We start from the raw sequence: 20,144 nt of genomic DNA on the forward strand, positions 1-20,144 counted from the left end.
ATGGTGATCGTGCACCTTTCCTGATAGGCAGCTTGAGGTTCAAGCTTTTTTTCCTCTGGGCTGTTCTGTCTGCCATTTCTGTGATTCTGTACTGTTATTGAGGATTCCTGTAGGAATACAGCTGATCCTAATTGGAAGCAAAACCCATTGGAATTGAGGTAGAGATGAGTATCTCTCCTGGATTGTCTGGAGAAATCTGAGCACAGTAGCTTGCTATGGTGTGCTAAAGGCCAGTCTCTTTGGTGATCTTTTGTTCCAATTTTCTAATAAAGACAAGATTTTTTTTCTGCCTTTCATCATCAGGCATTGGCCTTGGGAACTTACTCGGGTACTGCTGCCAGAGGAGAGAGGGAGGTTGGAGTCTGAGTCTTGAATCACAATATTATGCTCCTTTGTATGAGAAACCTAATCTCTTGATTCCTGCAGGGCATTGTATAGGGCTTTCTGTCCCTGACAGAGAATAACTAATTGTGGAACTACAAATGGAGGCAGACTATTCTGATATTGGTTTGGTTGTTCACCTTGAGTTGGAGAGTTAACTGTATTTCATAGTCTGAAGCTTGAATATAGTAGTTTGGATGCACTGGTGTGTCAGTCACTTTCTGCACAATAGGATTTGTTGTGGCTGGGAGAACTGTTCTGAAAGACTGGTGCCTTGGGACTATAAACTCTTTGGGATGTGTTGCAGCTGGTCTGGAAGTAGTTCTCAGACCCTGACTTTCCTAAATTAGATCTGACCCTCAGGACTGGTTTTACAGGTTGCTCAGTTTGGATTTGCTACCTCTGGGTTTCTTTGTGACTCACCTTGTCCCATACCACTGTGGTGTTGCAAGCTTTTAAGTTTTAACCTTTTGATCAAAATGGCATATAGACTGCTACAATTAAACCAAACAGAAGTCTTAGTTCTGGTCTGTGCTTAACAGATTTGCTCCCCCACATCCTCCATCTGGAAGTTTTTGATCTTCTCTTGCTCTTGAGAATTACTCAAGGGTTGGGTATCATAGTTTTGCAATGGTTCTTTTGGTCCTGAGTGACTTCTGGTTGCAGCTGTTTCACTTACATGTCATTGCAACTGAGTTTTGAGTCTAAGTGTAAATGTCCTTGATGAATTTTCATGGAATTTAATGGCTACTTCCCTTCATTTTCTGCTCCGTAGGCTGGTTGACTCCTTCCCCATTCAGTTTCTTTTGTCACTTTGTACTGGGCTAAATAGATTTGTGTTACAATATGGTGTAAGACATTGATTGTATATATGTATTCTTTTAATCAGCTCCTTTGTGAAGTATTTTGGACATAACAGAAAGACTAAGTGATATAATATTGACAAAGTTGTTGTTAAGTAACTGTGAACATTAGGGTGATACTTAAGGTTCTTAGAACCACTGCATGGAGAGCAGTAAGATGTGTTTGGGTATGCAGACTCTGGTCTTCTGCTGGGCAAGCAGGTTGCTGAAGTAGGAAGGGTTATTTCCTTGTTACCTGAACAGAAACTGTTATCCCTGTCCTGAGGTGGTCTTTCCGTAATGACTGGGTTTATTGCATGCCTGTTTATGGAGTTCCCAGCTATGAAGCAGAAGCCTTTCTAACAGCAGCAGTCAGTGTGGCCGCAGCAGAGACCATGGAATGTACAGTCACTTCAGAACTAGACACTTCATTGACTGCTTGGATTTTAACTGTTCTTAGGGATCCTTTTTCTACATAAATCCTTGAGATAACTTTGTGTCTGGTAATATTGCATCTCAAAATACGTGTTTAAATTACATGATGCTGAAGGCAGAATGTTTTAAGTAGTGGGATTCTGTTAATTAAACTCCTTTCTGGGAAAAGTCAGAATGAAGCTAGCCTTGATCACTGATATCGTGTTCATACAGTTATTCCCTGTCCCATCCCCCAGGTACAACGCTCACAAATTTAACCACAAGATAGAGACTATACCCTGAAGGTACAAGTATAGGTGTAAGTGATGCACTAGATAAAAGCAGTCTGAGTTCCTACTTCAGTTTTTGACACTTGAATGCCAAGTTGATCAATGTTTTGTGGATATATTTAGGAGAAGGTGCGGCTATTACTCCTACTGGGAAATTACAAACAATGCAGAGTAATGCTTGAAGTAGAGATATCTTTTCAAAACGTCTAATTTTCAGTGAAAAATACTGGATTCTTCTTAAGGCTGCTAGGGTCCTGCAGGTTTTGTTTTTTCTTGTGAAGTTCACTGCAGAGATTAGAATCTGGTGGCTGAAGAGGCAGCTAAGTGGAAGTGTTCACATAACCCTGTCAGTCATTTGCAGAGCTTCTCAGGTGTTCAGTAACAAACGCTGGCGTAGTCGAGCATAAAATGGCAACCTGACCTCAGGAACTGGCTCCAGAGGCCTCAGGAGCTGAGCAAGGATGTGTCGTGTTCCTCGGCTGTCAGGGGGATTTCCTCAGCTGCTTTGCAGAGAGGTGGTTTTTCTTTGAGTCACAGGTGATGGGTGATGGTTTCCTGGTGGGGTGAGTGGAAAGCCGTTCCCTCCCTGAGACTGGACTGCAGAGATCAGTAAGACCAAGCGGAGTTTACCATGAGGAAGAATTGCCGGTGTTTTGCGTTTGATGATAAACCAGCTGTTGCAGTGCAGATGGTACATACTGCTCCTTACCAGGGGATATCCTGGTGTAACTGCAAGGGCAGGGAGCTTGGGACAGAATCTGCTAACAAGAGCTGCTGGGGTGTAAGGAGAAGGATAAACCTCATCAGTTCTCATTGTGTTGATGGGGAATATCCTGGGGCAACATTTTCACCTTTTGTAGTTACCCAGGCTGAGCTAGGTTGAAATGTCTGAATCTGAAGCTTCTGAAAAAAATGCTTTCGAGAATTCAGCCAAGTCTCTTTCCAAACCACCGCTGTCTCGGGGTGGACAGTGTTTTCCTAGTCACCTTTTACCATTGGTATGCTTGGAGTGAGAAGCAAACTATTCTCCTTAATGTCATGATTTACCATGTTCTCAGCTGATTTCAGTTTGAGTTTCGCTTTGCTGGAGTGGAGACCAAGATGAAAGAGAGTTTCTTCTGGTGTTGGATCTAATGCTCTCACTGATTTCAGTGCTTCAGCATAATGTACTGGTTAATTCTTTAAGGCTCTTTTTACATTTCTACAGACATCTGAGTTTTTCTTGCTGCAAGTGCCAATCCTTATTTTCTTCCTTTTGAAATCACATCATCTTGGCTAGGTGAGAACTGAGACTTGCTATGAAAGGCAGTGATTGTCTTTTCCCTGTCCATCTTCTGTGTTTGATCAAGTGAATATGCAATAAAGCGTCTCTTTTACTGGAATGCCTCAGAATTGTTATCTAGAGGAAAATGGAAAGAGTAGCATCTTACTGTTTTTTCCCTGTTTTAATGATGATCTTCACTTATGTTTTCCTCTGCAGATGGCGTGTCAGAAGTTTGCATGATTGCTAATATGTGTCCTGTGTCTCTGAAATGCTTAAATATGGGTTGATTTTCACTTTGTCTAGAGTGACAGCCTTTCCTTTGCCTTTATTTTCTCCATGGTCTCCAGAATCTGGAAGTTTCTGCTGTTCTTTTTTTTGTTTTTTTGTTTACTTTCTTTTTTCTTTTTTAAACTGACACTAAGACAGGCAAATTCTTTGTCCGCAGTTTATTTGCTTTCAAGCAGTATTTAATTCTATTTGTTGCTGTGCATATGTGGAAAGAAATGGACCTCTCCCCAGGGAAAGTTCAGTGACTGTAAACAGTAAAGAAGTCTTTAGCTTAGATAAGGGATTAAAAAGAGCAAGTGTAATTAAGTCATGTCCAGATTGGGTACTGAGGCACACGAAGAATGAGGAGCTCAAATTTATCTAGTAAGATCAACTAATTTATGAATTAACTGTAATTATTTCTGCTTTGTTATTAAACTTTTAGACCATGTTTAAGGAAAAGTGAATGCATTGGAGCAAATTCTTTACCTAATGTCTAAGAGAGATCCTGTGAACTATGTAATGGTTATTGCTGGAGGAAAATGGAGGAGAGTATTGCCAGCTGATTTCACTTTGTACCGTTACTCTGCACTGGTTTTGGAGGGGGTGGGCTGTTGTGCAGATGCTGCAGTGTTTTGCTCTTTCTTGCAGGGAGTTGATGGAACAGCATGGTGAATTCTCTCCAGTCTGTATTTACATGCGAGATGAGGTAAGGCAGCAAAGGCCTCTCAACTGTCAACCCTAAAAAATAAGAAAAAACTTAGCTCTACTTTCCAACCTGGAAAGTGTTTCTTTTGAACTTTCTTGAGAGGGGAAGTAGAAAAATGTTGGTCTTTTCAAAGCATGACGTGTCTGTGTGGAAAAAAGCTTTCTTGGAACAGAACCCTGGGACGTTGAGATCTCTGAGCCCATAAAATGAGCTCAATGACCTGTTTGTGTTTTTCTTTCCAACTTCTTTTAAAGCTTGAGTCAAAACAGTGGTTTCATTTTAATAAATATTTGCTTTTCTCTGTGTTTTGATCTTCTGCTATTAAAGTTTTGTTTAATATTTTGTATGTGCGTATTATGGAATTTGCTCTCCCTGGCTGTCCCCTTCACTTCCCACTGACCTCTGTGGACAGATTGTCTTTATTCTGGAACAGGTCTTTGCAGGCAGATGAGAGGTGTATGTAAGGAAGGTGGCTGTCCTGCAGCTCTGAGGTGCTGCCTGTCGTTTAACTTCTGCTGTAAAAGTAATGCTTTGCTGCAGTTTGATCCCACTTGGGTGTGTGTATGGGACAAAAATACACGTAGGTCATCTTCCCTTGAGATCACTTAATAAGCTGTGAATTTGGTAAAACAGTATAGGTGAATACAGATTCAGGTCTGATTTAGAACTGTAGAAAGAATGAGTTTTGATCTGTTTCTGGTGCTGTGTGGTGCTTCTTTTGATACAGGCTTCTTTCTAGAAAGAGCACTATGTGTGCTCTCCTGGGCAAGCAGTGGCCATAATTACTCTCCTTTGGTTTTGTTGCAGATATCAGGAAAAGATGCCCTGGAGAGGACAACACTGAAGTCACTTGGCCTGACTGGAGGCAGTGCCATTGTCAGGTTGGAAGGAGCAAAGTTTGGCCTCGTTATTTTTCCTTTCCACTCTGGTGGTGAATTTATTTTGTTTCAAATACCAAAAAAAGGGGCAAAAAAATTTGAAAACTACAAACATTGTGGCATTCAGTAATTATTGCATTTGCCTGTTTATCTCAAACTGCTGCCCAGATGTGCTTCCCACAGCTGCAGATGCTGGCACTGACTAGTCATGTGCAGATTAAAAGAGCTTGTTTGTTTCTTTTCTTTTTTTTTTTCTTCTTTTTTTTTTTTTTTCTTCTGTGATTGGAACAGACAATTCAAAGTTAAAAGTCTTTCTGAGAGGGCAATCAGCTACCACTTCATTCTTCCCTGCTCTAGATCTCAGGCACTGAACTCCCAGCCCCTGCAGTTCCTGCTGTCTGTTGGAGGGTGAGGTGGGGACAGGGGCAACCTTTCTATGATCTCCTGGCCAGCTCCTTGCAGTATTTACAGGAGGCAGGAGTGATTAGAAGCTGTGCTTTACAACTGACTGCTGTTTTTCCCTGGAGGACAGTTTTCTTCTGGTGGAGCAGGTTCCTGTTCTGTTTTGTTGCACAACCCCCTGGTCCCCTACCCCTCCCTTCACAGCAACTGGAGGTTGTGCTCTGTGAGTGTCTGGAAAAAGCAAATTGTTAAATCAGGGGTGCATTTGAGTCAGCTGTTGCCTTTGTGTCACGGTCACATTGAGAATATTGAGAATGGGGAGGGCAATACTCTTAGAATTGTGATTTTATTTTTATTCCTGTTGGTGTCTTCTTAAAGAGTTGTCATGAAGAAACGCAGTTCATCTGGTCAGGAGGAAGCTGTGGGTGCCATGGTGCCTTGTAATGAGCCGACAGTGAGGCCACGCTCTATGGAGGGAGCAGAGGATGTGCTCCTACCTCAAGCAACCACATTCCCAAAGGACTTGGACCACAGGGATGTGGCCATGTCTTTAAACAGCAGCACACACGAGCAAGACTCGACTAAAGAAACTCATGCTAGCTTGGAGGAGCTGCGGCCTTCCTCAGAGCCCGAACATACCCCATTTGTTCCTTTGTTTGGAGATGGAGAGCATCTGGGGGATTCTTCTGTAGCTACACCATCCTTTGGGTTAGATATGCCATCTTCAAAGATGCCAACAACTTTTTCCAGCCCTGGAGGCCCTTCTAAGCCAAAGAAGTCTAAGAACAGCCAAGAATTTCAAAAGGAGAGAGAACAGGTAAGGGAAAACGTGTTTGCAGTTTGGGCAATGAGGGCTTTTCTTTATCCTGCCTTGCCGGAGGCTGAGCTCCCATGAGGAAAAAGATGTTTCCAGATTTAAGCCTTTTCTCCCCATGTCATAGGGTTAGGTACCTTGGTGACATACAGTTCTGCCTGAGTTCAGTAAGGAAGTAGGAAATAGGAAGGATGTGAGCTTAAGAATTTGCTGTCCAGAGGCAAGCGAAACTTTAAACCTTTAGGTATCCTTGATGAGTGGTTCAAATAGAAACAACACAGCTGCATTAAATCACAGTCCAGGAGAGCCTACACCTCTGTGCCTCGAATTTCATGCAGGTTTCATGAACCAATGCCCACTTTGTCGCCTGAGCCCTAGGTACTTGTTTGTCTCTTAAGGTTGGGAATGTCTGGAAAGCAGCGTAAAATTAAGCACAGGAGCCATTCAGTTAATAACTTACTCCTCATTATTGTGCACTATGAGTTTCACATTCTGGATTCTCAGTGACCAGTTCTTTCCTTGCTCCTTCACTGCACACATCATTCCTGTGGCTGCTTTCGTCTTCAGAGATCCCCTTCCTTGTTTCTGCCTCTTTGGTACCTTGTAGAGTTAGAGGTTTGAATTCTTCTCTGGTTCTGATCCAGCCAGGATCGAATAGTGAAAAACTATAAATAGAAATAAGGGATGCATGGGGAGCTTCAAAGGGAACTCAGTCCAGGAGGAATTTAGCAAGACTGTGGATGTTTTCTTGTTGATGTAGAGACTCTACCTTGGTTGACTTCTTTGTGGTTGCAGTTCATTCTTGATGAGTTCTGAATTGTTTAGGAACAGAAACCAGACCCTGGAAGGACTCTGGAGCAGATACGAATTGCACAAGTAACAGAAAGAGGCCTTGCCAACCCAGTGGTGAATATTTCGGTATATTAGAAACATGTTTGGGTCCGTCTAATCAGTGTTATTTCACATTTTAGAATAGACCCTGAGCTTGGAAAACTAAACAGTGGGCTGGGTGACTTGTCCAGTCTCACGTGTTGCTTGTTTCAGTTGCACTCTCACCTATGAGCGATTTGTAAAGGAGGAGTTTCCGTTGTGTCTGGGAGGGGAGGGAGCAGTGTCAGGGTTTGTGGTGGTATCCTTCGCCAGTCTTGTTGCCCATGCTTCTCTGCACGCTGGCTGCAGGGGCAGAACTCCCTCCATCATTTCACTGACTTCACAGCCTGACGTGGAGCTGTGGTGTTGGGCACGGGCTGAGTGCTGGCAGTTGAAGGACTCTGATGAACTGGTGTCTTTCTCAGAATCGTAGTCCAGTTCAAACCACTCGGAGGCACTTCTGGAGCCAGCCGCCCTTCCAGTCTGAAAACAGCTTTGGGAGCAGCTGCAGATTCTGTTGGGGGGGTTCTGTCCTTGTGTTAAACAGCATGTGATTTTGACGGCTGCTTTCAAGCCCTTTGATCTCTGGTGCTTTTGCTGCTGATTGATTACATTTTGTTCCCTCCTCCATTCCTGCCATCCTCTGCTCTCCTTACTCTCAGCGGCAACAGCCAAGCAGGGCAAGCCACATGGCATCTGCTTTTTGTCCCTTTTCAGTCCCGAGGAAAAAACCCAAAACAAAACAAATTATTTTTAAACATCAAAGGTCCATTTTTATAAAGGAATCTTCCCATTAATGCTTGCCTGTGTGTGGTTTTTGAAGCTGAAGAGAGAGGCTGGATAAAATCTGTGCCGGCGTCCCTTCCTTTCTTGGGCTAAAGATGGTTTACAGACAGCTGCGTGCTGACTTTGATGTCAGAACGTTAATTATTAGAAAGTAACTTTACACCAGATTCCCCACGAGATTAGGGCTCCCAGAGGTGGTGGGGAGGAAGTGGGTCGCTGGGGAGAGCGTGCTGCTGTGGAAAGCACTATAGCCACTACTTCACCCAAAATGAAATAAAAGTTTTCCTCAGCTTACCTGCTTCCTTGGGTCCAGAGTGGTGACTACAGAGTGAATTGCACTCTTCCTGACACCTGGTTTTGTTGTGTAGACTGCACTTACATAGACACTGCTGTGAACGTGTGGCTTCAGCCTCACCGTGGAAAGGACCTGACATCTCAGCTTTGGTAGGAGAAGTATAGACTTTGAAGAAGGAAGTTGCCAAACCTTAACGCAGCATCTTTGGCTCTTGGAAGAGATCTCTGACAGAAATAGAACAGCAAAGCGCACAGCTTGCTTTCTTCCAGGTTACTTAATGGAAGGTAGAACATCCATGTGGTGGCCATTTATTGTTACAGGAAATGCTCACCTTTCGTTACAGTTGCAGAAAACATTGTCTTTGCAGTGGGCTGGGAAGTGGCTTGGTGTTCGTGGAGCCTCTTTTGTAATCGTTTGTGGGAAGTTAGTTTTTGGATTCCGTCTGCACTTCAGGACTTTTGGAGCCCACAGCAAGGCAGAGGAGTGAACACTTAGGACTGAAATATGTCTGCCCTCTGCCTTGTCACGATTCTCTGTGCCTTGGTGGCAGTCTTTAGCTGTCACCATGGTTTGAACAGGGGTTGACCTTTCCCCTGTGGAAACCTGCTGCTGTTGGGATTTGCTAAAGTGCTTGTTAGAGCCATTACTAAACAGTAACTTTAGGATTTGTTAATGGAGATTTTGGGAGTTCTCTCCGTCATATCCCAGCACCCTTCACAACGTGCCATAGGATATGTCTCCTCAGTCTTTTGAGTTTGGGGTTTTTTTGGGAAGAAGTTCAGTTTCAGGAGGTGTTTAGAACGAAATGAAACTTGAACCTGTCTAAGGAGATTAAAGTATACCTGGTTATTGGGGAGGCCTGATTAATTCTCTGGCCTCTGATGTAGGTGTGCCCTCACTGGATCATGGGACAGCAAGGCTCCTTCCTAGAGGGTGGTCCTGGGCGCTTGGGGTCCCTTCTGCAGCACTGGGCACCTCCCCCTCCCTGGGCCCCGGGAAAGCTGCAATCAGGCTCCTTCACCCGCTGGTTAGGGCTGACCCTGCTCAACTTTCTAAAAGTAGCCAAGGGTCCCACCCACACAACCTCGCTCTTTTAATTTCTCAAATTACCCTTTAGTGCCCACAAGTAGAGTGAACATTGCCTTGTAATTTGTGTTGTGCTTTTGACAATTGAGAAGACTTCTGTTCCCAAGGGGCCTGGGGGAAGGGAGGCTGGATGGAGGGAGGAGTGTTAATTAGGATTGGAAAGAGTGTATGAGGGAATGAGGGGAGAAGGAATGGGCAGTGGGTTCATTCACAGAGCCTACAGCCGTGTTAGGCTGACAACTGACTGGGAAGAAATGCTGAACTAACTACCAAAGTTTTTGTTCCTACGGGCCTCTTCAACCACGGGCTGTGTCCTCCCTTCATCTCCTGTAGCCTTCAGTGTGCTGTTCTGTATGTTTGTGCCTTTAAACCGTTTTGGAATTTAGAAAGCTTGACTTGTGTGAGAGCCAGGAGGTGTAACTGCCTCTTATGTGCTTGACTCTGGTCATAGTTTGTATTCACACACAGACACAGCTGCTGCTTTGGGCGTAAGAGAGAGCAGCGAGCACATAACCTTTCCTGGAGAGGGATCCATAGTGTCCTGCTGCCTGCAGAGATGGCAAATAGGACACCTTGGTCTAGGTGGCTGGGGCTTTGATTTAGGGTTTTTTGGTGTTGTGGGTCTTGGTGTTGGCTTTTTTTTTTTATTTTGTTTTTTTCATAACTGCAGCCACAGTCCTAGGCCAGGCCATAGTTTTGCTGGAAGGTTTGCCATTGTGACACCCAGCTCTAGGCTCTGGAGGCCAGGGGAGCAGGCAGCCAGGCTGCCTGTGCCCTGCTGGGCAGGGGAGAGGGGTGTCTGTGCGGCATGGATCCTCTGGGCTGGAGGGAAAGTTGCCAGTATTAAGTACCTTTATTGCAGCTGATGCCTACAGAGAACTGCTCCCCTCTCATCTGTGTGCTCTGGCTGCACCAAAGGCTGATCTCCGTGCAAAGTACTTTGTAAGTGCAAAATGAAAGGAGTTTTCACTGTTTAAGGGACCTTTCTGCACAGCAGACACCAGGATAAAAATTTGAAAGGTGTGCAATGGATCTGTGCAGTGGTTTAGTTCAGAGAGCTGAACAGGTCAAAAACTATCTTATCAAAGCAAAGGATCGTTCTCTAGAGTAAGGAGAAAAGGAGTGGGCCCTGGCTCTGTGGCAAGAGAATGTGAAGCAAAGAGAACACAAGACACAATGCAAGCCAGGAGTGCGTGGTGGATGAAAAAGCTTCCAAGGGCACTGTAGTCTGTAGAATGAAGGATAGCACCTGTGTAAGTTGTGTGCTGCCTGTAGAGTGGCAAGGAAATGGTTACATACTGAAAGAGGTTTGGAATAGAGCAAAGAGGTCAGGTAGGGTTTTGGGATAGTCATTTCTGAGTGCTTGTAACTTGCTAGAAGTGTGGTTCGGCCACAAAGTACCGTTGTATTGTAGGTGGAGAGGCACTCCCTGAAAAGGAGTTCTCTCTCCTTACCTTAGGTGACTGCTGAGGTTATTACCCTGAGTTTCCTGTACTGACAGCGGAGAGCAGCCAGCTACTCACCTGGCAATAGAGATCCCTGCTGCTGTTGGGAGGGGGATTATGCCCAAAGCTGTATCAGCTGTAAAGAATGACAACACTGACAACCTCTCTATCTGTCTGATCTGAGTGCCAGGAATTCCACACTAGTGATTGTATTTCAGTTTGGAAATGCAGTCCTATTACTCTTTTTCAGGAACCTTATAGGATAAGCAAAACAGTGCATTTTAAACTAATTGAAGCTCATTTTTATTCTGTAGCTTGTAGAACGAGAGCCCCTTGTGTGTCACTTAGACCTACTGGAACAACTTCCTGATGGCCCAGAAGAGCTTCCTGATGAATTCTTTGAAGTCACAGTGGATGATGTACGGAAACGTTTGGCACAGCTGCAGAGTGAGAGGCAAGTTCCCTTTCTGTTGTGAGTGAGATTGTGCTGTGTCCTGTTGTTGAGCAGAGCAACAGTGACCAGCAGAGCTTGTTGCATTTTTGGCCAGTAAGAAAGACCCTGTATTTTAGGTAACAGAATTAACCATTTATTAGACCTCATCAGGAGACCAACTTTGAGACATTACCTAAAAAGAAATAAAGCAAAATCAGACTTAGCCACAAATCAAGACCTGAAAATGTTTGGAACAGAAACATACACACGGAGGAAGTATAGGAAGCTGACTAACTACGTATCTCACTGTTCAAGTAGCTTGCTTTCAAATATTCATGGTTTTACTTTATTGAACTCCAGTTTGATAAAAACTCAGATTAAGATAAACTGGCCTTCCAGTCACAGCAGCATTTTGCCATCTGTATGTTCCTTAAAGAAATTAATTTCAGGAATGTATTTAAAGTGGGTCATAGCATTCCTTTAAACATTACAATAATTCTCCAAGACTTTGAGCAGTCTTCTTTACACTGTAACCTGGTCTGAGTTGAACTCTTTACTTGGAGCTGACATTTTTTCCCACAGGCCACTGAAATCCACATGAGTATATAGATTGACCTGAAAATTGCTCTGCTGCTTGTGTGTCTGGAGTATTTAGTGGTACAAATTTAGAGTCAATTTGGTTGGGGGTTACTGGAATACAGGCCCCTCAAAAAAGACCTAATTTTCAAATGTGCTGATGCTTGTAATCCCTTTTCCCCTTACAGCCAACAACAAAAATAAAGGCAAGTTACTCACTGGTTATTCAGAATTAAGTGCAAAGAGAAGGGACTGAAGCTGAACATGGGATCTGTTGGGTTTAAGCTGTTTTCATTACTTAGGGGAAAATATGTAATTATTTTCTTAAAGTTAGTTTCATCTTAAATGCAGGTAGACTTTTATTTTGCACCCACTCTTTCTTTTAGACACCAGTCTACATGCCAATTCTTGAAGGATCTTCTTGAATGAAACTTCTCATTTTTATTTTGTTTCCCTGTTGCTAAGTAATACTTATTAATTTCTTGTGCCAGTATTGTTTTTTCAACTTCAGTAGCTCTTCTTCCTCCTTGGAATAATCATGTCCACCCTTAGTCTCTGCTTTATTGGATTAATCTCTTCTTGAGTAGTCTAAACAAACTTTCCCCTCCTCTTCTTAAGATCTTTTCTGGCAGCTGTTGTGGTGAACTTATTTTCAAACTTGTACAATAAAATTAATTTTATATGGTATTGGTGCTGACGCTCAATAGTTTCATATATGAGATTTTGGGATAAGAACCACAGGAGATGGGGAAAATGCTATGAGAGATGCATGGAACAGCTGAGCAGTTCTCATCAGCCCTGCTTGGACCTTAAGGATACTATCTTAATAAAGTAAAAATACGTCATAAAACTACAGAAGTGACAACTTGTCTTCTTCCCATATCTCTAGGAAGCGCCTGGAAGAGGCTCCACTAATGACAAAGTCTTTGAGAGAATCTCAGCTGAAGGAGAAGTTGGAGCGTTACCCAAAGGTAATATGTGTTCTTTTCCCCCTCTCTGGCTAGTCCAGACTTGAAGTTTGAGTAACTTTGGGATTCAGTTGTGATCAACATGCTCTTAAGCTGCTTATAGAAAGACTTTTCAAATTCCTGTCCCTGTTAATTGTTTGTGAGACTTGCATAACAGTTGTGCCCTGTGAAGTCAGCTATCCTGTGATCACATGGTTGAGTGACAGGCAGTATAGCTCCTTCTGTTCTGTTCCAGATGTTTCAAAATCTTTCTGTTGTGCACACAACAGTCTGTATGACTGAGTTTTCCTACCTGCCTCTCCTCTGTAGACATTTTGTTAGTGTCTCATTGAAAGTTAAATGATTTGATGTTACAAGTGGATTTATTTTACTCTGTAAATATGATCCTAATGCAGTTCTCAAGTTAAGTGCTTTCTGACCAATGCTGAAAATAGAATGGTCTGAGTTACTTCAGAGGTATGGCAAGAGGATTCCTGCTGCTGTGGACACTTTAGAATGCTGGTACACTGTCTGTCCCTGTCCAAGAGGGACTGTGTTGTTTATGCATTGTTTAGCACAGGGAGCTCCTGATGTCTGAGTGCTGCTTCATCGTACATCATAGTACTTTGATAGATGAGCTCTCTTGCCCCCTCTGAAAGCCAGACGGCCCCTGTTCCCTGAGAAGCTGCCCAGCACTGTTAGCCATTAAAAAAAAAACCAAACCCAGAACCACCAACTTGCAGATTCTAAGCCAAGGACAGGTGTTACAGAGCAGCGATAAACCACTGACCCAATGTGCTTTGCCTCTGGTTTAGGTGGTGCTGAGAGTTCATTTTCCAGACCGCCATGTCCTGCAGGGGTTCTTCCATCCCAGTGAAACCGGTAAGACCCATCACCCCCTCAGCCTGTGCAGATGCAGCTCATGGCTCTCACCATGACAGGAGAGAGGGCTTTGGACAGGTATTTCTGCTGTCCAGGGAAGTAAAACAGCTCTGAAAAAGCAGCAGTAGGCAGTTACACTGTTCTTGCAGGGCCCCTGAATGGAATAAGAAGAGCGTTTGGGCTAATTCACTTAACTAAGGGCTACTTGATGGAGACTGTCTAGCTGCTTGATGACAAAATATTTGTGCTTAGGAAGCCCTCTCACTTGCTATCCACCTTGTTTGTGTCCAAATGATGTGTTATTGGGACACATTTCCACACTTCCTCTGTGTTAATATTTTAGGGGAAAAACAACATCCCCTTCCCCAATCCAAAACAAGCCCTAAAAAGCAGAAAGAAGAAAAAGAAGCTTTAGCTACTCTACTAAGAGGGGATGAACCTTTCTGGATCTGTCAGTTCACAAAAGACGATCAGGCCATGCACCAAGTAGCTCTTACTGTTATTACTGGAGATCTTATTCTCAGCTGGCAGCCATGGTTACCTGCACAAGTTTTTTGATAATTTTCTGTGGAACACGAAGTAATAAGTAGTTACCAGTCTCACTTGGCTGCTCTCTGTAGCTGCTGTTGGATTTTCTAGATTTTGATAAGGGACCAGCATGTCCAAGTGGTTTGGTTGGTTGGTTGGTTTGTTTGCTTGTTTTTTCTACAAGAGATTTGTAATAGCAACAGTGTACTTTGGAGGAAAAGTCAATCTCCATACATTATAGAGGGAAGTTCTGCTGTTACAGTTCAGCCTTTTTGCCCAATATTTGAAGAAACAAGTGTAATTCAGCAAACCTCTCTCTCCTTTTTCCACAGTTGGCATTTTGAGAGACTTTGTAAGAAGCCACCTTGCCGATGCAGAGTTGCCATTTTACTTGTGTGAGTGCTGTTGGTAATATTTGGCCTTACTTTACAAAGCCTGTTCCTAGCTGTGGTATGTATGGGATCTGTTGATGCCTGAGATATGACTGGGGGAGGAATGCCTTCCCTAAACACAGCCTCACAGTGCAAAGAAGGTATAAGCTACTCCCTTAGCCGTGTTATGCTTCTGCCTATGAAGCAGCCTCTGTGGGCATATGAACATGTCACCCCTCAGGGAGTGGGGATCCTTTCCATGCCTGCTGTATTTGCTGTTCTGGTTGCTGGGTGGTCCTGCTTTGTAACTTGTTTTTTAACTTCAGTTGTTGCACCTCCCAGAATCATCTTGAACGATGAAAGTCTGACACTGTTTGAGGTAAGGACTCACACATGTGCTCTGTGATTCTCTCTGGCTTGTGCTCCCCTTAACCCTGCCGCAGTTACTTTCAAAAGAAGCTGTGTAATGCTGCGATCCCTGTAGGCTTCTGCTCAGCCAAGGCTAATGGAACAGGTGTTTTGGAGCACAAACTCTTCACCAGAAGAGGTCCACCTTGTGCAGCAATAGGCACGGGCACATTGGGGCAGGGGTGGGGGAGTCGCATTGTTTTGTACACACACTCTGTACCACGCGGAGTCGGAGCTGTATTTAACCTGGAATTGGTGTTGCAAGAGCTTAGCTGAGTTTGCTCTATCTGTAGCTGGGCTAGGAGAGTAAGAGATGTGAGACTGGATGTGGAAAGGGATTTCTACAGCAGGAGCTAGAGGCCACAGTAGACAAAAATCTGACCTTTTTGAAATCACTGTGTGAGAATTTATTTCAAGTCAGTGTGTACATTGAGGAATATATGGTCTCTGTGTGTAATTTTTCCCAAGGGCTGAAATACAGGTTTTCAAATTCAGATTCCTGGAGATTTTTTACAAGTGTCAGATAAATTGGCCTTGAAATCTCTGGCCAGAGACTCTTGGCTGTGTAAATCACAGGTGTTAAGAGAGTGATCGAGTGATTTTGCCAGTGACTTTGCCCCAGACTCACCCTGTTTAAAATGTTCTGTCATTCAAAATTCCATAGACCTTTCAGACTGATGCATCAGACATCCTGCAGAATAAAGGCTCATGCAGTTGCAGTGAGAATTCTTGCTTGATGCCCCCGAGGGAGCAGAAGGGCTGGGGTGGGGAGAGGGATAGAGAAAGAGACTTTTCAGGCAGCATGGTGAATTAGGTAGGGATTAGCCTCTGAAGTTGTTTGCAGTGGAGCTTTCCAAGTTCCACAACTTCCTGACCAGGCCATGTGGAAGAGATACACGTGTAGCTGCTTTTAGAGGATTGAATGTTCAGGCCTGTATCTGCCTCTTGTTCATCCGGCCCCTGGTGCTGGCTATGGGTGGCTTGTTAGCTTTGATCTGTCTTCTAAAAAGTTCAAAATCCTCTGCTTACCTCTATTTACCCCTTCCCTGCCTCCCCCACCCTGCAGTACTGTTCTTTTATTTTCTCCTTCTCAGTGCACATCTCATGTTTCTCTGGATGTCTTCTGAAACATGACTTGTGCAGTGAAACACCACAGGAATAATTACACCTTCTTGTCTTTGAAATAAGAAACTTTATGGCAGGAATTTTATTTAATTTGCTGTGTTAAAGCCTTTGTTCCGTACCTGGCACCATTACTGGTGCTTGTTATATATGTGGCAATTTCCCAGTTTCTTAATTGTGACATTTACCATGGAATTCATTCCTTGTGGCAGATCCCTGACACAAAAAATGTGTTAAATTAGTGCTCTGTAAAGACTTGGAGTTGCCTTACAGCCCAGTCTTAGAGACTTCATTAGAAATCACAACTTGGTGAAGAACCTGGTTGATTTTAGTGTCAAACATCTCCAGGCGTAGTGACTTTCCTTGGACTGCAGTGCTTGCTGTGGCACATGGCAAAAGTGCGAAGCCTTGACATTGGTACACAGCTGGGACTGTTAGAGATACTGTGCTTGAAAGCTGAAAATTATTTGCAAATTGCCTGTTTTAAGGAAGGATATTTTCTCATTTCTCATATCCTCTCTCTCAATATGAAAGATGAGTAGTGTCCAACTAAGATAAAGGGTATCCAATCCAAAGTTGATTTTATTTATGCCACATACGATCACAGCACTGTCAAACTAATTAGGAAGTGGTTACATTGAGAATTTGAGTATAATTAAAGTAAAAATGGAGTTTTTAAGCACAGCCTTAACTACACAAAATCATTACAATTACTTGCAAAATGTGGAAAGCAAGTAAAATCTCATGCTTAGAATATTATTTAGGGATTGTAACATGACACTATGAAGATATTATTATCACATTAGTTAACAGTTGCATGACTTGGCATTTTTGGCTTACCCAGCTGGCTCAGCATAGGTAAATGTGATGCATGTACAGGGACAATAATTAGAGCGTCGTACATGGCTCAGTGAGCTCTTGTGTTGATCGTTACCTTGTGGAGCAAAGTCTTAAGGTGATGAAATCATCAGCTCATTACTGAATAGTAATCACACTAAGACAAAAGTCTCCTTCCCAAAAGCAAAATATTCAGAACAAAATAGAGAGCATCACTATGTTTAGACCCAGGTTTTGTGTGAATAACTTATGCAGAACTGGTCTTGCATCTTCAAAAGTAAGTGGTGAAGCTGCAGAGGAGGACAGTGAGGATCATCAGAGGTCTGCGATGTCTCCTGTCCAAAGAAAGACTGAGTAGGCTAGAACTGGTCAGTCTGCAAAAGATGTGACTGGAAAAGGAGTAACATGCCAAGGAGAAGCTGGAATGGATTGAGTTCTTGCTCTCTCGTATGAGTGAGTGGCGTCAAGGGAGGCAAGCAGGAGTTGGAATAGATGGAAGAAGGCAGTTGTTCATGCATCAGAAAACTGAAGCGTAGAATTGCTTGTCATAGGGCGCTATATACTAGAAGTATATACTGGTTTGAGAGAAATTTGGACAAGTTCAAGGAAGATATTTAGTGAGACTGTCTTAATATATAGAAATCATCTCAGGAAGCTTCTGAATTGAAAATCATTGCTAGCTAATATTATTAGGGGAAAGTATCACATATATAACCAAGGATACTCCTCTCTGTGCATCTGGTTGTTGTTCACTGTTAGGATACTGGCTGGATTGAACGGACTTGGCTCTGCCTATGGTTCTTCTGTCCTTGGAAGAGCTGTGTTTAATGCCAGTGGACATGTAGCCTGTGTCCCTTTCAGGTCATGGTTTGTTATGGAAGGAATGCTTCTGTATGTTTATCAATGTTTTACTTGGATGAAGCATCAAACAGGAAAGAATCAATTCCTGCTGAGATCTTGTCATGCCATTCGGTTTGGATTGGGTGATTCTGGGTGAAGCTTTGCTCCTGTTGCCGGTGTAAATCCTTTTTCCTCTCTAACTTTCACCGTGTCAGTGCAGGCCCTGTGCCATAATGTCTCCTGCTCAGGTAGGCTTTCCCTTCTGCTGGAGTCCGGGTGCCTGGCAGGGGCTGAAGGGCCTTTCTTCCCTGGGTGGAAATGAGTGCAGAAATCACTCTGTCTGTTGTGTCCGTGCCCACTGTGTCACTGTTGGATGCCCTGTTTAGAGGTGTCTGTTCCCAGTTGGGCTGCACTGCCTGAGCCTCAGGGCTTTGTTAAAAAAATCCCTGGCCTGGACCAGGAGAGGGAGAGGGGATGTTTGTGGTACTGGGGCAGTGCTGGGGATGGGGACCTGCTCACTGCTTCTCACCTGATGTTACGGCCTTCCAAGCTGAGAAATCTTCAGTGTGGGAAGAGGTTTGCATGGGCCAGAGTCCCCGCAGGGCTGGGGACTGCAGAGAAGCCTGCAGGGCCTGGCCTTGCCCCACATGGGGTTGGGCTCTCTGCAGAGGGGTTTGGTGGAGACCTTTCCCCTTTCAGGCGTCCTGTGATCCATGGAAGGGAAACGTTTTGAACTTTAGTCGGAGCTCCCCTTCTGTTCCCCGATCTGGAAGGAGGGAGATGAAAAGAAAAAGCTGCTCTGTAAAGATAGTAGGCAGGTGCTTTGTAAAATATGTGGCTTTGGGGCTGGGAGAAGAGGAGCTTTTGCTCTAAGGTAACCTGACAGTACCCAGCACCCCTGTACTGAGAAAGCTTGTTCTGGAATAACAGTGTTATGGTATATAGGGTGTGAACGTGACTGAAGTGCTGTGGAGTGTGCAGTTCTTCCAGACATCACAGGGAAAAGGGAGCCATGAGTAAAGTCATGGAACAGCTAATTGCTCAAGCTTTCGTTGTATTTGGAGGATGTGTGAAAGGTTCAGGAGGAAGTTTGTCTTTATCGGTAGCACATCTCTTTAAGGTTGTCAGGTTGTATCATGTAACTGGCAAAATTTGCTGCTTAAGTTAGCAGTGGGCTGTCCTCCACTCTACAGACTACCTTGGTACTGTCTGTAATGATGAGTGGATGGTGTCTGAGGCAGTAATGTGAGCACATTTGAGCATTCAGATACTTATAAATTACTGAAGTTTGTGCCAAAGCCAGTAACAGGAGTGACTGCAGATGGTGGAATACCGTATTATCAATACTTCTGCTCTCTCCACCCTCTTGTTCCATTCAAGCTGATAAGATTGGCACCATATTCATTAAATTTGATCACTTACAGTGAAGGGAGAACCTTTACGCTGGAAGCAAAACCAAGAAGAAAGACAAATGTTGTCGACTTGTTTGCCAAGATACTTGGATTCAAAGAACTGTCTGAAGTGAATTCTCCCAAAATCTGTGTGTATTTACAGTATAGTGAACACACAGATTGGCAGCAACATGAAGTTTTTGGAACCCATAAAGACTTCAAGGCATTGCTTTGATTTTTTTGTTGTTGCTGTTTTTGCTGGCCGCCTTCTTCTCATGTCCCTTGAAGTGTTTTATAATATTCTGCTCTCCAGAGCTGATCAACCACAGGCTTCCCTGTTGTAGCACTTGGCTTTGCATGCCTTATAGCTCTAGTGCCTTGTTTGTGTTTTTCTAGGCTGTCTGAGCTTTTCAAAGTTGCTTCTTAGCTTCTTTCTCCTCCCAGAAACAGGCACTTGTGTAGTGCGTATCTGGGGTGGGTTAGTGGAAAAAAAATCATTGATTGCTGAGCTAATACTAGGAAAGAATTAGCAGAAAGTAGGAGTACCGGCCACTGGAAAAGTCAAGGCAGCAGAGAGGGCAGGGGGCCATCTTCTGTCTTCAGAGGAGCTAAAGGAATCCACAGGCTTCCACATAAATATTTAGGTCTTCTAATCAGATCTTAGAGTGCACCGAATGTTTCCTCTGGCGCGTACCACGGGGCAGAAATCCAGACGAGCTGTTTGTTCCTTTCTTTGCCTTTGGTTCTGTTTCCATATCCTATTTGTTAATGCCACTTTGGGCAGTACATCTGGCATGCCTGTTCAGTGAAGCCAGCTACGGTCAGCGTGAAGCCTTCTCTATTGGCAAAAATCTGAAGGAATTTCAGAAAAAATTACTTCAGAGTTAAGTCTGTTAGAGGCACTTCCAGTGGCAGGCCTTGTGGTTATTGCACTCACTAGCAAAGAGAATTGCAATTAATACTGAAATCCATCCAGCACAGAGGATAGCATTCACCTAAAAGTCTTAGCCCTTTACTTCTCCATTCAGGATTTTCTCATCTGACTGCATTTGCTAGCAATCTCACC

The 20,144-nt window shown here is 43.7% G+C and overlaps 1 protein-coding gene across 3 annotated transcripts in view; it reads left to right on the forward strand.

Annotated features, from left to right (window-relative positions):
* ASPSCR1 (ASPSCR1, UBX domain containing tether for SLC2A4) overlaps positions 1-20,144 on the forward strand; it is a 38,484-nt gene that overhangs the window by 7,042 nt on the left and 11,298 nt on the right. For 2 of the 3 annotated variants that reach the window (XM_017837650.1, XM_017837652.1), the window contains 8 exons: positions 4,110-4,167; positions 4,975-5,048; positions 5,826-6,264; positions 11,058-11,201; positions 12,646-12,723; positions 13,515-13,581; positions 14,442-14,504; positions 14,807-14,859. In XM_017837650.1, coding sequence (XP_017693139.1) covers positions 4,110-4,167; positions 4,975-5,048; positions 5,826-6,264; positions 11,058-11,201; positions 12,646-12,723; positions 13,515-13,581; positions 14,442-14,504; positions 14,807-14,859 — 976 coding nt within the window. Of the gene's footprint in view, positions 1-4,109; positions 4,168-4,974; positions 5,049-5,825; positions 6,265-11,057; positions 11,202-12,641; positions 12,724-13,514; positions 13,582-14,441; positions 14,505-14,806; positions 14,860-20,144 lie in introns of all 3 variants that reach the window. The other variant, XM_017837651.1, reaches the window with a different exon arrangement.

The sequence above is a fragment of the Lepidothrix coronata genome, unplaced genomic scaffold (genome assembly GCF_001604755.1).
Source record: "Lepidothrix coronata isolate B3197 unplaced genomic scaffold, Lepidothrix_coronata-1.0 Scaffold308, whole genome shotgun sequence".
Classification (NCBI taxonomy): domain Eukaryota; kingdom Metazoa; phylum Chordata; class Aves; order Passeriformes; family Pipridae; genus Lepidothrix; species Lepidothrix coronata.